At 39.9% G+C, this 21,176-nt stretch overlaps 1 protein-coding gene across 1 annotated transcript in view; it reads right to left on the reverse strand.

Annotated features, from left to right (window-relative positions):
- PRKDC (protein kinase, DNA-activated, catalytic subunit) overlaps positions 1-21,176 on the reverse strand; it is an 86,233-nt gene that overhangs the window by 32,358 nt on the left and 32,699 nt on the right. Inside the window, exons 33-56 of the mRNA XM_083622813.1 lie at positions 20,827-21,035; positions 20,590-20,722; positions 19,811-19,969; positions 16,872-17,075; positions 16,044-16,229; positions 14,780-14,884; positions 13,863-14,030; positions 13,340-13,467; positions 12,722-12,929; positions 12,407-12,585; positions 11,865-12,033; positions 9,885-9,950; positions 8,248-8,320; positions 7,890-8,038; positions 7,252-7,389; positions 5,387-5,506; positions 4,524-4,667; positions 3,889-4,040; positions 3,256-3,387; positions 2,266-2,377; positions 1,465-1,589; positions 1,216-1,365; positions 663-836; positions 277-375 (exon numbers count right to left, since the gene is read on the reverse strand). Of these exons, the coding sequence (XP_083478939.1) occupies positions 277-375; positions 663-836; positions 1,216-1,365; positions 1,465-1,589; positions 2,266-2,377; positions 3,256-3,387; positions 3,889-4,040; positions 4,524-4,667; positions 5,387-5,506; positions 7,252-7,389; positions 7,890-8,038; positions 8,248-8,320; positions 9,885-9,950; positions 11,865-12,033; positions 12,407-12,585; positions 12,722-12,929; positions 13,340-13,467; positions 13,863-14,030; positions 14,780-14,884; positions 16,044-16,229; positions 16,872-17,075; positions 19,811-19,969; positions 20,590-20,722; positions 20,827-21,035 (3,482 nt within the window). The remainder of the gene's footprint in view (positions 1-276; positions 376-662; positions 837-1,215; positions 1,366-1,464; positions 1,590-2,265; positions 2,378-3,255; positions 3,388-3,888; positions 4,041-4,523; positions 4,668-5,386; positions 5,507-7,251; positions 7,390-7,889; positions 8,039-8,247; positions 8,321-9,884; positions 9,951-11,864; positions 12,034-12,406; positions 12,586-12,721; positions 12,930-13,339; positions 13,468-13,862; positions 14,031-14,779; positions 14,885-16,043; positions 16,230-16,871; positions 17,076-19,810; positions 19,970-20,589; positions 20,723-20,826; positions 21,036-21,176) is intronic.

Consider the following 21,176-nt stretch of genomic DNA (forward strand, 5'->3'; position numbering starts at 1 on the left):
TTGACAAAATGAATACATGATCCTCTCAGTTTGTTTTCATGTGATGGTGAGAGGCAAGTTGGTACTGACCAAAGGAAGACAGGAAAAGAAACTGAGATTCAGCAGGGGGAGAGACTTAAAAGCAAAAACAACCACCTTTACCTCATTTCCTTCCTTCCAAGCCGTCAAACCCAGACACCCAACACACTCAAGTTATAATTCTGATTTCTGAAATTAAATAGTTTTTAAGGCTTTGATTTTCAGTTACACACACACATACGTAATAGTATTACTCACTGCAGTCCAGAATTTTCATCAACCAGTCCTTGTAACAGAACTTCTTTTGCTAGTTTAAACACTTCTGAAGAGTCCTCATCTGCTTGGCTTTCAGGATCCCTGAGGAAAAAGAACAAGGAAAAACAGTTCAACTCTTCTACTGCCTTCTCACTAACACAAAAGGTTAGTGGAAAATCTGCAATACTTCACAGTATTCCATGATGGTCACAAGGATATATGCCCGTAAGTTTCTCTATCAGTCTCTTAAGACAGCTTCAGAATTCTCAAATGTCAAGAGCTGGAGGTTTTTTTCCACATGACGACACAAATGTGCGGCGCACTCATGCAACAGGCAACACAATTTAATGGAGGATTTCTTTTTAAAATACCTGTGGTTGGATTCTTACCTGTAGTTATCATATAGCCACATGAGAACGTCATACATTCTCCCCCGACATACTGGTGACGGGTGAGAGATGAAGCTGGTTACTGCAGGAAGAAGCTCTCGAACCTCAGCTGGTTTCAGGTTAGGTAGCATCTTGTAGACTATATCCATACATATGGTTTGCCTTTCGTCGTCTCTAGGAGAGAAAAACAAAAACACGTTTTTTAATTTATCTATGATTTTAATTTCAAAAGGTTTTTTTAAAACATATAGTGCATTTTTATTCACTTGAAAAAGTGCAGTCAAACGGATTTTAAAAATAACTTCATTGCAACAGCAATAAGTATGTATACAAAAAGTGCAGCAAAGCTAGACTTTTGACTGAACTTGCGAGGATTTTTCTCTGAAAAATGCCAACTGAAAAGTGATAACAGTGAAAAGCTTCCTCCTATCCTCAGCACCCAAAGGGAGAATGTGAGTTTGAGCAACTCACATTTGCTCAAATAGGGCTTGTGCAGAAAATAGGGTTTGTGCAGAGTTCCTATAGAAATATGGATAATTATGCCCCTACCTACCTGTGACTCATGACTTGTGTAAAATCCTTACTCTTCAACTGTAAATACAGATCCGCTATTTCTTGGGCACGACACATTACTACCTCCAGGCAGTAAGTTTTCATCACCCCATGAAGTTTTGGTATCAGGAAGAAGACTGTATTCATAAACCTTTCCATGAACAAGAAACAAAAAGAACAGGAAGTTATAACACTGCTGAGCTAACTGAACCTCTCTAGGGTATAGGACAATTGAGAGTTCTCAACTTACCTGTCAGCAAGAGAAGGGAAGTTCTTTGTCACTTTATTCAGACACACAATAAATTTGTCCTCTTTGGTATTCTGATGCTGCTTTAGCTGCTGTATGACCAAGTCATAAACCGGACCTTCAAATATCTGAAAAATTGCACATATCATCAGGTACTTTCAAATGCCAAAGTCTCAATATCCTGACAAAAAAAATAGTAATAATTACTAATTATGTGAGTAGTGAGAGGCCTCCTCAGTCATTTTTATAAGATTAGATAAATCTGTGAAAGCTAACTCAGGTATAGGCAAACTCGCCCTCCAGATGTTTTGGGACTACAATTCCCATCATCCCTAGCTAACAGGATTGGTGGTCAGGGATGATGGGAGTTGTAGTCCCAAAACATCTGGAGGGCTGAGTTTGCCTATGCCTGAGCTAGCTCTTTCAATGCCACTGTAGGAATGAGACTTTTATCTCAGAGGCAATAAACTGCTGCCTACTGAAGGTTGGGGAACAATCTGAGTATGGCAATCTTCACCCTAACTTCTAGCTAGCAGCTACTGGAAGCAGATTACTGGAATGGATGAGATCTAGTATGACAGCTCCAATGTTTCAATAAAAGGGTAATACTTTCTCCCCTGTCAAAATGTTATACAATAGACATGTTATACAATGAAATACAGTGGATTAGCTAAGATAACAACACAGTTTTAATGTGTATTTTAGGAACCATCTTAAAAAAATAAAACCGCATAGAATACACTTAAAAAGCAAACTCCTGCTTTGGTTTTAGAAATTGTAAAATACATAGCCTGTTGTACCCACTTTTTCCTTCTCAGAAATATAGTGAAGAATGAGTCCCAGCACTTCGGCGGCAGCTGCATACACTTCCTTGTATTTTACTAAGGCCATGTTGTTAGTCAAAGCTTGGTAGTATCTAGCATAAAGAAGAAATATGCTTAGTCTCAGAATGCTATTTTAACATCTAATGTGTAATAAACGGATATCAGTAAGAGCATGTTTAGAAACCCTATACAGACCACTTGTTTTATCTGTAACCTAAACAAACTGAATTACAAATAATTTAATGAAGGGATGGGGAACTCTGGACTTTCATCAGCTCAGTGTCAGGGATGGTGGGAATTGCAATCCAACATCTGGAGGATGAGAGATTCCCCATTCCTGGCCTCATGCATGCACTTTATACATGTCTACTTTCCCGTTGCTGAAAATTTCAATGTCAGTCCCCAAAGTTCCAGTTTTCATTTTGGAAATTGATTACCATTCCTGTCTGTTTCTCCCTCCCCTCCAGTGGTGTACATGAAGCTAGTTCTAATTCAGCATTATATGCATAATTTCCCCCATTTTCAGATGATCAACATGAATTCAGAGATTGAAGCATGCTTGAGTAACCTCATTTAACACCAAGTAAATTTCTGCATCATCTCACAGATGCATTACGTGATCATTGTAGCTCCTGATGCAATCCTTTGAATATAAAATGCTGTAGGGATCAATTTAATTGCTTTACTCAAAGCAATAAAACCATATCCAAATATGAAAATTTGGAGGAGATTAAACCTACTGCAGTGAGAACACTATGAAGTTTTATGTTGAAATCAATTATCTTAAAATCCCACCACCGGCCTCCAAATTTATCATCTGATTGCGGGTTTTGTGTGTTGGGTTAAGAATAAGTAACAGGTAGGAGAATTGCAAGCCAAATATGCAAGTGTTTCATGTTTCCTTCTCTATTGGCCCCACTTCTTCTGTTCAGTACATTCCAGCTGAATTGCACAAAAATAATTTTCTTACTTCACACTGCCTATTTCACAGTTTGGATCATAGGGAGGCAGGTTATTGGCAAGAACAATTCCTAGTAACTGAATTCCCACGGAGTTGTCTTTTGTGTTGGCATCTCTACCAGAAAACCGTTCATATATTATCCTATAGTAAACAAAATCACAGAGATCATAAAAATAGTAACTTAGATTGAAAAATAGAAGTGGTCAAGTTCATACTGACTATTCAAATTGGAGCATTTTTAGAAACCCTGCATTAGATCAACACCTGATCCCCAACTCCCACCCAGTCGTGCTATCGGTTTGTCTTCTAAGGGTGTTGTTGGAGAACTCCATCAGCCCCAGGCAGCACGGTCAATGATTAGGGATCATGAGTTGCAACCCAGCAACATCTGGAGAGAACTGTGTTTGCCATCTGTGTCTAAGGCATAAAACACGTTGATCCTTAATGTCTCCAGGTTAAATACTAGAGAAATGGCAACAGGTATATTCTAATATTGCTAGACATGTATGATGACAACAGGATTTAGTATAAATGCAACAGTCCACCTACCCAAACTAGCTTTTAAAAAGAAGCCTTCACACTACTAGAATGATTTTTATGTGTATTGCAACTACAAAGAGTACCTTTATTAAGATTATTTACCTGTAAGGTATGCTGAGACAATCTTTCCAGCACTCTACTACTGTCTTGACAATTTCTAAGTTATGTCTGAACACTGCTTTTTTCTGGTGAAATACGTTCTTCATCAAGAACTCAAGCAACCGGTTAGCTAGGATTTCATCCTTGATATTTCCCTAGTATAAAGCAAATCACAAAGCACTGGACTATTATATTAGTAACTATTCTTCTCTGGTGAAGAATATCATCAAATTTTAGCTAAGGAATATGCTTTAAAAATTAATCTCCAATTTTTTTTAACAACGCGAAACTGCAGAAGACAAATCAAACTTTAAATTTAAATCACACTTTAAATTTATATATACATTATGAGAATACATTTATAGTATCACTAACAGTTATTTAGATGAATGCATTTGGCTATTATTTTCGCTAGAGTGCCTCCTCAGGATAATGCTTAAGAAATCATTTAAAACTAAAGGTGCTCTAAAAATCATCGTACCTGAATTGCCAGGGACATTTCTCATTATGAACTTACAAATTTCAGTCTTACTACACCTTTTAATCTTAGTGAGTGGCCCATAATTACACCTTGACCCTGCATCAGATCATTACGACCTAAATATGCGCACACACATATATATTTCTTAGTTCCTTACTTTGGGTGTAGCAACACTAGTCCAGGAAAGTAGGGTGACCACTATCTCCACCACCATGTAATGAATCCCTTCTCCTCCGTTATCTCCAGAGACAACCAGCTGCAGTAAGGGGCCCAGCCAGTGCTTTGTGTAAGGTTGGAAAACCTAGAGAAGAAATGCAGAATGCCATCTATACAGCAGTGTCACTTTGGAAACTGCTGCACAATTATTGAAAAAGTAAGTAAATGGAGAGGGCACTTCTTACAAATGCCCAACAATGAGATTACATTTCATGCTTCACTGATAAATAATCACACAATACTTAGGAAAGTAAGCACGGTACTGATATTTGAACAGTTGGGTTTATATGAACACCCTGAACATGCCACTCAGGTATTTTTCTCCCCTTACCATTAGCACATTCCAATTAGAGGCAGTAGATCAGATTCCATGTCTCTTACATGAAAAGTTGCCTATCTTAGAAGTGCTACTTTTATTCACCTGGAGGTTTCAAAACTACAAGCCCAATCCATCATACAACACTACTGCTTATGTATGCTTATGATGGCTGTTTTATGGAAGTCCAGGGATTAGTACATTATTTTAGGTGTTATTTATTTTATTTATAAAAATACTTATATACTACCATCTCATAAAATATCAGGGCAACATGCAGCAATATGCAAATAAAACAAGGAAAACCATTAAAAACGGAACAAAATCATCATAAAAATGCCCGGTTGATTAAGATTTTAATCAGCTCTGTATTCCAATCTTCATTACCTTCTTAAACTTTGAGTTCAACCTACTTTACTCATACTGTAGAAAATTATTACAACAACCAGTGCCCATTTACAGTCTCATTTTTTTAAAAAACGACTCACTTCTTCTGTATTCACGATGAGTTTTGCCACAAAGAGGCGAATATTCAATGGTACAGATGGATTTCCTAGTTTGCTGTGTAGAAACTTCATCCATGGAGGAAGATCTGGTGAATCTGTACCCTAAGTCCCCAGAAGATTATAAGTACACAGACACACACAGCCAATTATATTACAAGGCATAATTAAAAGGCAACAAAAACACAGCGCTAAACCACAATTCTTCCTCAGTTACCAGTAGAGGTGCATCCCAAATCACGGGGGTGGGGGCACGCAGGCAGGGGGGAATGACAGGGAAACAGATGCTTTACAGGAAGTAGAGTACAGTGGTGCCTCGCAAGACGAAAAGAATCCGTTCCGCGAGTCTCTTCGTCTTGCGGTTTTCTCGTCTTGCAAAGCAAGCCCATTAGCAGCTTAGCGGATTAGAGCTATTAGCGGCTTAGCGGGCTTAGTGGATCAGCTGATAAGCGGCTTAGCGGATCAGCTGATAAGCGGCTTAGCGGATCAGCTGATAAGCGGCTTAGGGGATCAGCTGTTAAGCGGCTTAGCGGATCAGCTGTTAAGCGGCTTAGCGGATCAGCTGTTAAGTGGCTTAGCGGATCAGCTGATAAGCGGCTTAGCGGCTTGGGAAAAGGGGGGGGGGAAGGAAAAAAACCCCCGCAGGAACTCGCAAGACATTTTCGTCTTGCGAAGCAAGCCCATAGGAAATTCGTTTTGCGAAGCACCTCCAAAACGGAAAACCCTTTCGTCTAGCGGGTTTTCCGTCTTGCGAGGCATTCGTCTTGCGGGGCACCACTGTACAGTGGACGCTCTGGTTGCAAACGTGATCTGTGCGGGAGGCACATTTGCAACCTGCAGCACTGCGTCTGTACACACGCGGGTTGCGATTTGGCGCTTCTGCGCATGCGCAAAGCGCGATTTAGTGCTTCTGTGCATGCGCAACCGCCGAAACCTGAAAGTAACCTGTTCCGGTCCTTCCGGGTTTCAGCATGTCCGTAACCCAAAAAAATGCAACCTGAAGCGTCTGTAACCCAAGGTATGGCTGTATGTCAGTTAGTTTCCGATCTACCGTAAGACAATATTTCTAAATGAACACAAGTACTTTGCTCAATATGAAATCAAACTTCAAACCATGGAAAAAGTTTGTTCCACAAACAATTTAAATTAAGGGTAAAGAACAGGATCCAGTTGGCAGGCCAGATCCTAAGCTTCCCCACAGGCCACTTTTTATAGGTGGGTAGGGCTGCCCATCTGTCAATCACCTAATGTTACCAGGGGATCAATTCATTCCACTTCAAAGGAAAGAATCAAGGGGCCTGTACTCCCAGGTTTTCCTTTCCAGGTGCACCTTGCACTTTTGAAGTCAGGCTTGAATTCAAGCCAAGGAAGCAAATAAAGAATCAGAACCACACTTCTGAGTGTGAAACATTTTTCCATTTAGCTTGAGGTTTTAAGATGCAGCTCAAACCTTTCTGCATCTGATATGTCTCAGACGTGAGAACAGTGGGTGCATTTTGCCCACAGCCTGATGGCTGCATCTATAATGACTTAAATCAGTTGAACTTTTATCTATCTATCATCTATCTATCTATCTATCTCACATTTCTTTCATGGATCAATTCATCTAGTTGAGGTTATTTCCTGTAGTAACTGGGGATAAACCACGGGTAGGACAAGATCTTGCAGAATATGGAGTATCTGCACACAATGCTGAGGTCTTCACAAAAACAGAAAACATTGACCTAGCAAGTATGCTGAATCTTCAAGCATTTATGTGACAATACACTGACATCTTTCTAAACAATTAAACCTAGAAAGACCTAGGAAAAGATTATGTTAGCAACATATGAAGTCATGCCAACACTTACCTTTTCTACTGTGGGTGTGATTTTATTTCTGTGCATGTGTTTGATCAGGGTTGTCATAGAGGCCATACATTCATGCTGGTTCAGCTCATCCATCTCCAGTTCCATAAAATCATCTGAAACTATAGGTTCTGTGGGCTCCTTTTTAAACAAGCAAAAACTGCCAATTAGTTCTGAAGATGTCGTACTTATTTTTTTAAAAAAGTGAAATTAAACATGAATTTCATTTTATCCTTTCATTTTCTCTTCATAATATTGCTTTCCTACAGTTAAGTGCTTGGTAGTAGTAGCAAAAATTATGAGGCTCTATACCAGGCTTCCTCAAACTCGACCCTCCATATGTTTTTGGCCTACAACTCCCATGATCCCTAGCTAGCAGGACCGGTGGTCAGGGATGATGGGAATTGTAGTCTCAAAACATCTGGAGGGCCGAATTTGAGGAAGCCTGCTCTATACACTGATATATCCTCTACAGCTCTACATGTTTAAAAAGACCAAAGCTGTAACATTTGAAAATTCATGCCGATCTTTTAGAAAGAAATGGAACACAAACCAGTGTGTGTGTGTGTGTGTGTGTGTGTGTGTGTGTGTGTGTGTGTACATACTTGCAGCTTTCATACACAATAGACAAGTCAACTCACCTTTCTCCTGAAGCGAGAACCGGAGGCAATACGGTCTTGGGAATTATATGAAAAACTCTGTACTCCAGTTGAGAAATCAAATTGGCTCATCTCTTCACTCAGACTGCTATCTGCCATATACGATGCAGAAGCTAAATAGTGTGGCTCGACTAAAAGGGAAAGGCATAATCTGGTTATACTACTGCACAAATATCTATGCACATCTCCAGTGAAGAACTTCTAAGTAAACTGGTGTCAACTCTCAGGCTAACATTCAGAATACAAAAAAGAGAAAGATCACAGTTATTTTTATGTTACTCTGTAAAGCTCCAAGTACATCATCATCAACACAGTTAAAAAAAGAAGTAACAAATAATACCTGAATCCTCACTCATTGCTTCCCTTGCTTCTTTCCTAATGGCAATGTATTGTTTCTTTCTTTCTAGTGGAACCTAAAATACAAAAAAGTTTTCAAAGCTCGTTAGCTTAAATAACGCATAATGCTACCAAATCTAGAGGGATCGAATGGAAGCAAAATTTACAAAATATGGAAGAGAAGTTAGCTCCAGGCAAAGGGTGAATGCTGCCTTGTGCTCGTTTTTTTATGTTGCCCCACTTCCTTTGTAGACTATGATCAAAGCTTTTTCCATTTCTTGTGCTCTCTGTGCATCAGGCAACCATTTTGTCTGCCATTTCCTCCATTCACCTTGCAGTGAAGGAACCATCCCTACTAATCTCAGTCTTGCTGTTGGACACACTTTGAATGTGATGCCAGGCCTCTCTTTATTCATGCAAACTCTGATCTGCTGACATCATGTATCACCATCACACATTCCTTGCTATCATCATCATCTTGCATCTCTCAAAACTTGAGCAAGCACATACTGTGTTGTATTTTCTTCTAAGACCTGCTTCCCTCCATGATCAGAGCACCACAGTGGGCCCACAAATTCCTACAGAAAAACTCCCCCACTACCTGAGACCACCACAGAAGAGACTGTGTGCAGTGGCGGAGGAACCCTCTCTGGCACCTGGGGCGGGATGCCAGGGGGCGGGACGCACTGCCCAGTGGCGCATACGCAACATCCGTACAGATTGCACTCGCGCAGCAACCATACAGGATGCCACTCTCGTGCGCCATCCATACAGGCATCATCTGTACGGGATGCCGCTTGCATGGCGACCATACAGACTGTGCATGTGCGGCATACTGTACAGAGTGGGCATGCACAGCAGCCCATACGGTTACCGTGTGAGAGGCAGCCTGTATGGATGGCGCCGAGAGCGGCAGCCCACGCGAGCAGCGCCCATACTGACTGTGCACGCCCTCAGCTGCTCTACAGCTGGGGGGAGGCAGGGGCCATCTTGTCACACCCCCTCCAGAGTGGCACCCGGAGTAGCCAGCCCCCTCCGCACCCCACTCTGTACGCCCCTGACTGTGTGGCAAGTTTACTGCTACAGCTACTTGCTTGGTTAGCCAAATAAAATACACAGCGGGATCTGGAATAAAATCTGGCCAAAGCACAGAATCTATGAAGGCTACCAAACATCACCATGAAAGAAATAATTCAACCTTTATACAGTGGAACCTCGGTCATCAAACGCTTCGGAAGTTGAATGTTTTAGCTTTCGATAGCCGACAACCCGAAGTGAATTATTCCGTTTCTGAACGTACCTTGGAAGTTGAACGGCTTCCGAGGCAAGTTTCTCCATGTTTTCAATGCATTTTGCTGACTAGAATTACGCCTCAGTTGTCAAACGTTTCAGAAGTCGAATGGTCTTCCAGAACAGATTACGTTCGACAACCAAGGTTCCACTGTACTCTTAACTTGGTCTAGAACTCTTAAGGCAGTAAGATCTTCTCTTAATAGGGAGGTAACTTCATTTTACCTTCTCAAAACTGAAAGAGTATCTTATTTCACAGTATTATTGTTGATGTTGCTTTCATTGTATTTGATTTATTGTTGTGGGAAATAATACATTAGCAGTGAAAATTTAAAAGGAACCTTTTCCTACCTCAATCTCTATAGGAAATGAATAATGGTGCTGTAAATCGAGCAAGTTTTCAAGAATAAAGAGATTCTGCAGAAAAAGAAGACATGCAAATTTTAAATGAACAATTATACTGCAATTTACAAAATGTTAATTACCCAGTTAGCTGTATGTTCCAATAATACATTTATAAGTAATTGCCATCACAAAAAGTTCAGTAAAAATTCATTTTTTAAAAAGGTTTATTTATTTATTTATTATTAAAGATTTTCTTGTTTTACAGAAGTTTGTGTAATGTCTCTCACATAAAAATCCAATATATTAATTGCTCTTATTAAAATCTAAATTCCACAAATCTCACCACTGAAAGCAGACATTCCCAAGAGAAATAAGCCCACACAATGTATTCCAAGCCCTGACAGAAGACAGTCAACGTGTCCTTTCCGCCTACTGCAAGCAGCAGCATAGCTTAGATAGGAGAATCTCCTGCACCTATGGTAAAGAGTTCTGTCCTGGGCCCGTTGTTGTTCAACATCTTTATAAATGATTTGGATGGAGGTATTGCAGGGATGACACCAATCTCCTTTATAAATATACTGTCTCAAGTTACATTAAAGCCAAAGTATGGATAAGAACCTTATGCACTTGGCTAAGACTTAACAACTCGCCGGCTGGACTACTTTCCCTGATGCTTCTTGACAAATTCCAATCTAGTTGGTTGAAGGGCACTCTCAGAAAACTGGCCACATATGGTCTCTCCCCAGAGTATCTATTAAGTTTAGAAAGGGGAAGGGCCAAGAACATAATCAAAGAAAGACTCAGGGACATTGAAGCCCAAAATGACTTTAATCAACTTCCGATAACTTACAAACTTCTATACAACCCCCAAAGGCCCCATCTAGCAAACTATCTCAAAGTTCTAGACAACGCTAAACACCGATGGGCATTTTCCAGGGCCCGCTTTAACGCTCTCCCTTCAGCTCTTCTAGAGGGAAGATACAATAAAATACCGATCGAACAAAGATTATGTCCCTGTAACAGCAACGAAATCGAAACCATTGGGCATGTCATCTTATACTGCCCATTATATCGAGACTCAAGAAAAGAGCTGATCGAACCGATTCTGAGGAAAATACCTCGCAGTACAGACGACACCTATATCAGACACCTCTTAGCTGACAAAGAGCCCGAAATTAACAGGTCCGTGGCAAAGTACTGTTACATTGCAACAAGAATAAGACGAGCAATGATGTCAACAACGGAATTCAAATTGTAAACATCGAAGGAACGATAATAAACAGTAGCGACACCTGAATTGAAATTTTAAAACTTTAAAAGTCAAAACCTGGTTATAAACATAAGCACCAATTCTGTGAATTGGCCATATTTCTACTGTTATTTGTAGCACAATACTACTTTTAATGTCATATTTTTATAAATTGCTTCCTGGTCACTGACCGTATTAAAGATATTTGATTTGATTTGTCTCAAGTTACTCAGTAGATCTGTTATGTTGTATAGCAATCACCCACCAATCTCTTTATACAGTGGTACCTCGTGTTACATACCGTCCCCCTTACGAATGCTGTGGGTTATGCGCTCCACTAACCCGGAAGTAGATGCCACTTGTTGCAACCTTTGCCCTGGGATGCAAGGGGAAGTCGCGCTCCGGCGACGCGGCAGCAGCGGGAGGCGCCATTACAGAGAAAGCGCGCCTCATGTTACGAGCCGTTTCCTGTTATGAACGGACCTCTGGAACGGATTAAGTACGTAACACGGGGTACCACTGTACTTCCAATAAAATAGGAAGTGCTATTAATTTATCCAGTTTCCTTGTACAGGTACCATGTTGAATGAACTGACTTGAGACTACAGTAGCATCAATAAGTGTATGGCTCTTACTTGATTGGTGGGCCAGCTGATAACCTTTCTAAAGCCAAATTGGATCTCAGAGCCAGCCACTATTAACCTCTAAGCCTGGGTGACATTTCAATATATACACACCTTTTCTGGTTTTTCTGTGAAAAGAAAGCCTTGGTAAAATTTACTTTCGCTGAACACACAGCTAATAACAGCAATGGCACAATTATATGCAGCACAATGATACTGTCTCCTCTTTTCCAATAGCTGAGTTTCACCAGACATGTTTTCTGTAAAGGCATCATGGCAGGACCTTGAATCAAAACAGATAAAGAGCACTTTTACAGGAAATCATACAGTCTGTAAAACAGTAAAAACGAATGTTTAAAACATGTTTTAAAAATAAAAATCAATATGCTAAAACCACAAAAAAAAACACATGGCAGCTTCTGTATGTCCACATAGACTTCGCTAAACATGGGTATTTTTTAGCAGTTGCCGAAAAGAGTACAGTGGAAGTGCCTGCCTGATGTCAACAGGCAGGAGTTTCAAAATGTTCAAACTTGTGAATTGGATAAAACTTAAGCTGATGGGACTGACCTACAGCCTAACTTGAGTTGGGGCATCATGTGAAATCAAGCTAAATGGTGGCACACTGGTTTAAAGGAGAAGTGAGAAACTCTTACTTCATTAGCACCTTCGTAAGTTCATTTCCTTCTGCACATGTGGAGCCCTTGAAAGCCTGGTTAATTCTAGAGTCTTTAGAATATACTTCTTCTTTAGAAAGACGTGAATACATCACTTTCAGAATTTTGTAATAGCTCATTTTCTTGCTGAGTTGTGTTTCAAAAGCAGTTTCATTTGACTGGAAAAAATATAAAAAAGTAGAAAAAGATTCTAGGTGATGACTCAGCAAGAATGCTTAAGCAGCTTCAAAGATAAGTGTACCATTATTCAGTTATTTGAAATGTCAGTTTCAGAAGGCACAGATTAAACTTTACCTTGGTAAATCTAGATTTCAGCATCTCCATAGCCTCCACAATAATCTTACTTAAAAAAACTTTCAGGGCATCCAAGCTGCAGTGAAGCAACAGGATGAGAAGAGAGCGATCTACATAGGCTTGACGAGTTGCATTTGAGAGAAGGGCTTCACTCTGGAACATTTTGTGAATGGTGTCCAGCAACGTTACTTGTTTGTCCCAGCTGCCCCTAAACATAGTGAGAAAATTTAGAATGATGTTCAATCACATTCCTAGTTAAAACTCAAATCCAATCCCAAATCTCTTCTAGAAGCATCTTAAGAAGCGATTAAACTATGACAATAAATTAAAAAAAAAACAGGCTCTGCAGGGATATTTTCAAATAAAAACTTTGGGCATATATGCCATGTAAGTAAAATATTTTTGTACACTAATCACACATAGCAGCCTACAGGAAATATAGACAACCAAGAAAAGCTTAAATTGCTGCAACTAAAGGAATCTGAAATTAAACAAGTTCCCCTGCATTCTCAATAAACCTTTGTTTCAATGCTTGAGTTCGACCAGTTACCAACTCTTGTCTTTTAAACTGTGTGATTTGTAAAAACTGGGAGATACACTACCACTTTAAAGCACTACCTTCTGGCAATTCTTTGGAAGCTGAGTTCAAATAATTCTTCCATTATATGTCTCTGGTCCCTGCAAAGAATTTCTGTCATCAGCTGCAACAACATGGGACTCTGGGATAATTCAAGTGCATCTAGGAACTAGAGTTTGGCGAGGGATGGGCGGGGGCGAGAAGAGATAAACAGAGTATATGCAAAATCTGATTAGAACTAAAGATACATATGAAAGTGAAAACAAAATATAATATATATTCTATAAAAACATATAATAGAAATCATTTTTACTTTAGCCTACACAGATGCAGCATTTCTGCTTGCAACTTGTTTCACAGGATTGGATCCAACCAAATATTCCATTAGCACAAGGACTTTGAATCATTGCACAAGCAGAATTTCTTGTGAAAATGGAACAACTTTGTTTGATACAAGCTAAAATTTGTTTGTTTTTCATTTTTAAAAGTGTATTACTTAGGGCTCAGAACAGGTAAGAGCCATTCTAAAATGCCTATGAGTAAATCACAGATCTTTTCACTTACTTTTTTCGTGCAATCCACATAGTTATTGTATCTCAAGGTTCCTTTAGGAAACTCATCCGATCTCAAAGGGAAATTAAAGACTACAAGCTGGTCAAGTGCATTCTTAAGGTCATCAAGCCTTTCTCCAACGAGATTAGTAAAGAATGGAAGAATAATAACAGCTTGACTCTGAAATACATATGCAACTTAGAATCAATTGTATTACATGTTCAGGCACATCTAAAAATCTTTATTCTTCCAATAAAATTCTGAGGAAGGAGAGGATATCTGCCAAGTACAAGTTAGGCATGCTGAATTCTATCACAGCCAACACTAACCATATTTCACTGTTAACAAGGGAGACGAAATTACTGTAACGCTCTAATTTTGAATCTTGGGTAATTGCAAGCAGTAAACACAGTTAAAGCTGTGTAGGGAGGACAGGGGGAATGGGTGTGGTATGGAAATGGGTCGTCTGCAGTATGAAGCAAGGCATCCCCCTAGTCTACTTAAGATGCAATGGTAAACCGTGTCGGTTTAGCTTAACTCTGGGTTGATTGTATATGCAAACCTGTTCAGGCTCACTAACTATGGCTTGTTTGGGGCCGACAAACCACAATCCAAAACCATGGTTCACATTCAGCTGTGAAAACTGGTTTACATTAACTGTCGTGTTGTTGTTCGATCCAAACATGGTATTCTGGGCTTACTCCAAAGTTTGTTGCATTGCTCTGTGCCCACTGCCCATCCTGGCTACAGAGTGTGTGGAAACAATGGCTTGAAAACAAAACTGTTCATGTGGTGAGGAGTGACACTCGCTGAGGCTTTTGCAGACCTCTCTGAGGGTACTTGCAAGTTTCTTTAAGAATGAATGAATGAATGATTGTGTGGACAAAGTTCTCTGCTAACTCTGCAAATAGTAAAAAAAATTAACTTACCTTGAGATTTAGACCCAACATCTGGTCAGTAAGTAGACTTGTATATGTATTAAAAACTATAGAAAATGCCTCATGGTGTGTATTGAATGACACAGAAGAGTCAATCTGGAGAAAGGAAAGAAATTTAAAGCCAAATTTTCACTTAGAATTAATTCATGTATACAACTACATCAGTCAAAAAAAGTTGTTAAAATATGTTTTAACTGACACCACATGTGTATGCTAGGAAGTTCGGATTGAATATTTATTTATTTATTTATTATATCCTAAACCTTTTGTGGAATAAGATTCTCTGGGTGGATAGCATCCAGCAAAAAAGAAACAAAGAAAATGATAATGATGCAAATTAAGAACAGGAGCAATCAGAAGAAACTCTTCCCTACATCAGAACACACACCCTCAGAGAAAAACAAGGTCCAATCATTTAGAAAGACTAATGTTACCAGACATGTTTTCAAGTTAGCCCAGGACCTGATCCAACCATTATTGTACAGAGTCCAGGAAATGCATCTGATTAGCTATGCAACATCCAGGTAAGGAATACAGCTGTTGTTGTTAAAACATGCATAGACCACTTCACAGCATAAAATCATCAAAGCCATATACATAGTAAAAACAGAATAATATAGGGAGGGGTGCTGTAATAATTACTAGGGTGCAATAGGAATGCTAAAAGAGGTGTAGATAGACCAGAATGCTCTGGTCATCTTAATTCAGCACCCTGAAAACAACTGCAGGGTGCAGAACACCCCAGTGCAGCTGGCCTTATTGCACATCTTCAGTTTCCTCCAAATACCCAGGATACCTCCAGTGTTTCCCTAAGCGACAGCCAAGGTTGAGTTGCATGTTTCAAATGTCCTAGGCCACTGAATTAGGATATGCATAGGCCTTTCACTGCTGCACTGCACAGCAGAGAAAGAGGTCGCAGATCTATACAGCACCTAAGGACTGGATCTGGGTGTTAGCTGCACCACATAACCAGACCTTGGGATCACTTCTGTACTGGAGACAGCTCTCTGAACAAAAGCCCCCAAATATTTCCATGCTCATATTTTGCACACTTTCCAAAATACAGTGCCAATAATAAAATGTTAAACCTCAAGAATAAACATTTCAAAATTAGAAGAAGAATATCATCTAGAGTTTTCTTAAATGTTTCACACCTGGGATCTGTTGTGATATCACCGACTCTCTAAAACTAACCAGAGTGGGCCTTGGGCTCCCTCAGATGCCCTGAACTCAGCTATTACAGTTGTAGCTTTACCTGCAGAACTTTAGCTAGCAGGGTTAGGACAGCCATTTTGCTTTCAGGAGCAGAATCTTTGGTCCACCAGTGGTCAAGCTGCCTCCAGTTTTTCAAGATAGCCACCACCAGTTTCACTCCTTGTTGCTTGCGAACAGCACGGTCTCTAAAGCTCTGGTCCAACATACCATTCAAAACAGTACCAACCTGAAAGCAGAGTATGGGTACCATGAAATATTGATGTAATTCAACACCCGGACTAAAGCATAATGTTTTCAAGATTAGCAGCCAAATGAATCATTACAGTGGTCCTAAGCTTTTCTATGGCCATTTCTGCCAAAGATGGCCTTCCACAAAGAATGGCTGAAATCAAGCATCTGAGAAAATGAAAATGCAATGTCAAAAATCCTTAGATTCCACATAGATTACCAATGCTTACGATGCATTAATTTTTTCTCAGACATTTAAGCTGATTAAATTTGCAACATAGCAAAGTGTAATTCATTATTTCAGACTTTGCCCAAAACCTGAAATAAGAATGTATAAGTTAAATGGTCTCAAGATGTCAGTACCAGGGGAAAATCCTTACAATCACTGTTTGTAGTACAGTAGGAGAGAGAAAAATTACATCTTTCCCATTTTGTCGCTAGGCACAGACTTTGGAAGCGCTGGGGCAGCCGTATACAAACATTCACAGGGATTATGCTTACTGAATTAAAACAGGAAACAGAATATTCCTTGCTGCAACAAGAAGGTAGGGTTACTGCTCTCTCTCTCTCTTTTATTTCAGTTGCTCAGGAGTAAAATGTGTGAGAATAAGTTTGCCAGCTGGAAGTAGAAGTACATTACCATTTTGGGGCTGTCTTGAGCTGATTTCATAAGCTGAAGTACCGCTATATCCATATTTTCCAGCAACTCTTCATTAATGGTTTCCCCAAACAAGCTGTAGAAATACTCTCCATGAGAAAAACTGATAAGGTTTCTTTGAGATGTTCCAGATAATGGCACAGATAACATTAATGTGTTCAGCAGGAGACTCACCAGCTCTATGCACTATAGGGAAATGAATATAAAAGTGTTACATCTGTGCATCTTAACATCATTAGCAAACTTTTCAGTCAAAAAATGTATACCTTTCCCCATCTTTACAACTTTGGAGCATCCTCAGTTCCACACAAACGGAGGAAGGGCTAAGAATCCTGTTTGGGTGGAGGAGCCCCACCCAGTCTGAGGAGCTATTCAAAAAAACTCCAACATTAGAACAAAAATCTAGTAAACAATGAGCATCCTGGACACCAAACCAGAGAAGAGAAAAAGAGGAATTAATATGATGAGCTTTCTTCAACTACAGTGCCTTCTCGGGTCCTGAGGTAACTATGGGTCTAGGAATTAACAACCTTAAAAAAATAACCTTGGGTGAATCAGGATATCCTCCATCCATTGAGAAAAATGAATATTTATGCTGAGCAATAGCATCCTGCTTTTTGTCTGCCTCAGAGAGATTAATTATTGGGGTTAACTCAATAAATTTATGTAATAAATTAATTAAATAGATCAATTAGTAAAATAAATTGGGATTGTTATTAAAAACCACCATTCAATCTATTACCTACCCTTCGTCATAAGGCCCAAGGGTGGGTGTCATCAATTTAAAATGCAGTATTAAAAAAATACATCTTTGGACCCAGCCTATGCTTCTGACTGTATCTGAGGTGTCAAAAGCTAGGGTCAAGAGCTGTATGTTCAGCATATGATGCATATGAAACAGCAGGACCCATGTGGAAGAATCAACCTGCTTGGAATGTTCTGCTCAAGAGTTGTGCCAGAGTAGCATCAGTATCTGCTAGTATAAGGTGATTCTGGGCTCTAGCTACCAGCCAGTCACTCTGGAGGACCATGGTCTAGGTCCTGCTTTCTCTTTTGCTACTGTTGGTATTTTGATTTATTTCTCTTTCTTAAATGAACAATATGGTGGAGGAAGAGAGAAAGAAAGAAGGAAAGGTCTCCTGAGCATTGCTGTTCAGGTGCAGAGCTGTTCCGACATCAATGTTCCCTTAGTGGAAAGGATGAGAGGGGAGAGATTTTGTGCGTACAGAGGTACCTCAGGTTACAGATGCTTGAGGTTACAGACTCCACTAACCCAGAAATAGTACCTCGGGTTAAGAAATTTACTTCAGGATGAGAACAGAAATTGTGTGGCGGCGGCGGCAGCAGAAGGCCCCATTAGCTAAAGTGGTACCTCAGGTTAAGAACAGTTTCTTTTTAAAAAAAAAATAATTTTTTTTAACTGGCCAATCACATCAAATTAAATCACATCACATAAATTCCGAATTACAAAGCTGAATTTTAAATTTTGTTGGGGGGACCCATATTTCAAGATCCAAAGGGGAATTCTGATCATCTTCTTGCTGCTGCGTTAATGTCCAAATCAGTTCAAACAGAGTTCATAATTCTATCCAATCTTATCTTGCTGTTTCCACATCACATCTTGTTCATATATTTTCTCTTTTTTCTTTATGATCTCTTCTGATAGTCTCCTTAAGCCGATAAACACCAATAATAATAATAATAATCCTGTGTGAATTTTCCGTTCTTCCAATCCTCCAATCGAGATGGTTTCCATATATCATCTCCTTCATAGATAACATCGCTCTTTCCATCATAATCTCGCAAAACTGTCGCTCTTAAGTCCCACTGAGGAGTTTAACCCACAATATATAAACAGCTCTATTTCTCTCTTTCTCCTCCCAGACTCAAGACCCCCGACAGAACTTCCCAATATGGCGACGGCATTTTTAACTGCATCATTCCAAAGCTCTTATACATTCCACGCTCTTCTTAAAACGTGCTTTGGTTTGAACGTTTATCTCCACACAGCCTTAAATCCACAGTTTAAGTCCTTAAAACGACATTTCTGACTCGAGGGGAGGGGATTCTTGTTTAATCACATAAGAAAAGAAAGGAAAGTTTTTTCCCCCTCCCCCATCAGTCATTTGCCATACCGTGTCTTGGCGTATCTTCTCATATTTTATTCTTGTCTTGTTTTATCAGAGATCTCTTCTGTTAGCAGTCTTTACTCCCCCTTCTTCCTTGAAATATGTGCATTCGCTTCATCCAAATTGTTTCTTTTGAAGTTCTTGCAGCTAGTGGCGCGAATCAGGGACGTCGTCCAGGAGTGCCGAAATCCCACAGGAGGGCTTTGTGCCTAGTGCCCCCATCCCCACAAATTCGGGGGTGGTATAGGGCACAGCAGGCAAGGGCAGTCCCCCCCACCATCCTGGGGGGGGGTTAGGGAGGCTAATTACTCCCATCATAGCCTCCAAATTACCTCGTGTGGGTCGGAGAGATGTTATTGTCAGCCATCTTCCAATGCGCCCCCTAGTGCCCCCCTGTTAAGAACAGTTTCAGGTTAAGAATGGACCTCCAGAACAAATTAAGTTCTTAACCCAAGGTACCACTGTACAGGATCCTGGTTCCCTTGTGCAAAAGCCAGGGTCCAAGAGCGTTCTCCTCCACTTAGAGAGACAGAATGTGCTCATCACAGAGTTTAAGTGAAATCTATATCTACACACACACACCTATGTAGAAAGATATGAATGAAGGACATGATTAAACTTATTCATGACAGAGGACGCCATTTAAATTTTTCTCCTCTGTGATACTGATAACAACTTGGGTGGCTAACTAAAATCACAGGTAGCAGCAATCAGAAAATCGGATAATCTGAAATATCAGGGACATGAACATCAGAAAATACATGCATGGCATCAACAAGGCCTGGGTCCTACCTGTACACCGAAAGCAAAAGCCAGATGCAGCAGACTCTCAGCTAATCGTTTACTGTTGATGTCCAACAAGGGTAGGGACTGCCTTTCGTCTCCTGGTGCAATACCTTTGTATACAACTAACATGAGTTTAGAGCCAGTCTCGCAATGCAGAGCTGAAACCTTAGGGAGGAGGAAAAAAACAAAAAATGCAGTAGAAAAAAAAAGTTCAGAATCATTGGGGGGGACGACAATAAAAGTTTTTAAGCTGAAGTTACGATGTGCCTTTTCTTCTCTTGCCACTTGCAAACTCTTCTTAAGAGATTCTTCTGGAGTTAAGCAATCATCAGGAATGAAGGAAACGTTATACCTTCCTCCTGCAAGCATGCCCTGCCCCCCAAATAACCAAGAATCGGAACACCATGGTTTTAATGCCACCAGAACAGCAATATCTCCTGAGCAGCTGTCATTACGAGAACCTCAATGTGAACAAAATTAGATTCACCCAACAGTGCACAAATTCAAACATGTGATAGCAATCTTCTTAAGGAGGCAGAAGAGAGGAAGCATTTGCTCCATTTTTGCAAAGGAAATGCACTCCGTTTATCCTCCAGTCAAGAAGCATGGTTACTGGTAACTGCATAATGTACAGCACCTTATATTGAAGTTTTGTTATGCTATAATAGGTTGGCAGTGTAGTTACTGCAAAACTAGTGAACTTACATTATACTACTTCCAATAAATAAATATTTTTTGCTTTATAAAGTGCTGATGCCAGTACAAATGACAAGATGTGTTTTTACCTCATGCTGCAAGGTACAATGAAGAAGGCCGGCGTTATGAAGCTGTTTGCATGCAGACAGGATGGAACCAATCCTAACGTGATCCAACCGTGCGTCTGGATTGTACAGCTCAACACTGCAAAGTTCCTCAATGCTGGCAAAACAAAAGAGAACTGATACTAAGCATGTGGCTCGAGCAATAAGTCATTTGTTTTGTTTTATGCATTTATTAGATCCTTATGTTCAGAGACATCCTACCTTTTTGATGTTATTATTTTCTTTATGCTGATCTCCAAAGGTTCTCTATAAGGAGATCTCATCAAAGCTTTTATAAGCCTGACGCAAACATCCGGAAGCTTTTCCATAACTTGTACATCAGCTATATTAAACCCTATGCTTCTGGGGTCACAGACGGTCCTCACAACGAGCTCTATCAGATTCTCATTAAGCAACTGTCTCTCAAGCAGCTAGGAATTACAAGATAAAAATGAGACAAGAAGTTTTAATTTCATAATCCAACCATTTTCACTTACATTCAAGGTTTCATCATTCAAGATTTTATCTGCCTGCACCTCTCAACAGAAGCAAAATAGTCCCTTTGATCCTCA

Source organism: Podarcis filfolensis (assembly GCF_964270895.1).
Source record: "Podarcis filfolensis genome assembly, chromosome: 7".
NCBI lineage: Eukaryota > Metazoa > Chordata > Lepidosauria > Squamata > Lacertidae > Podarcis > Podarcis filfolensis.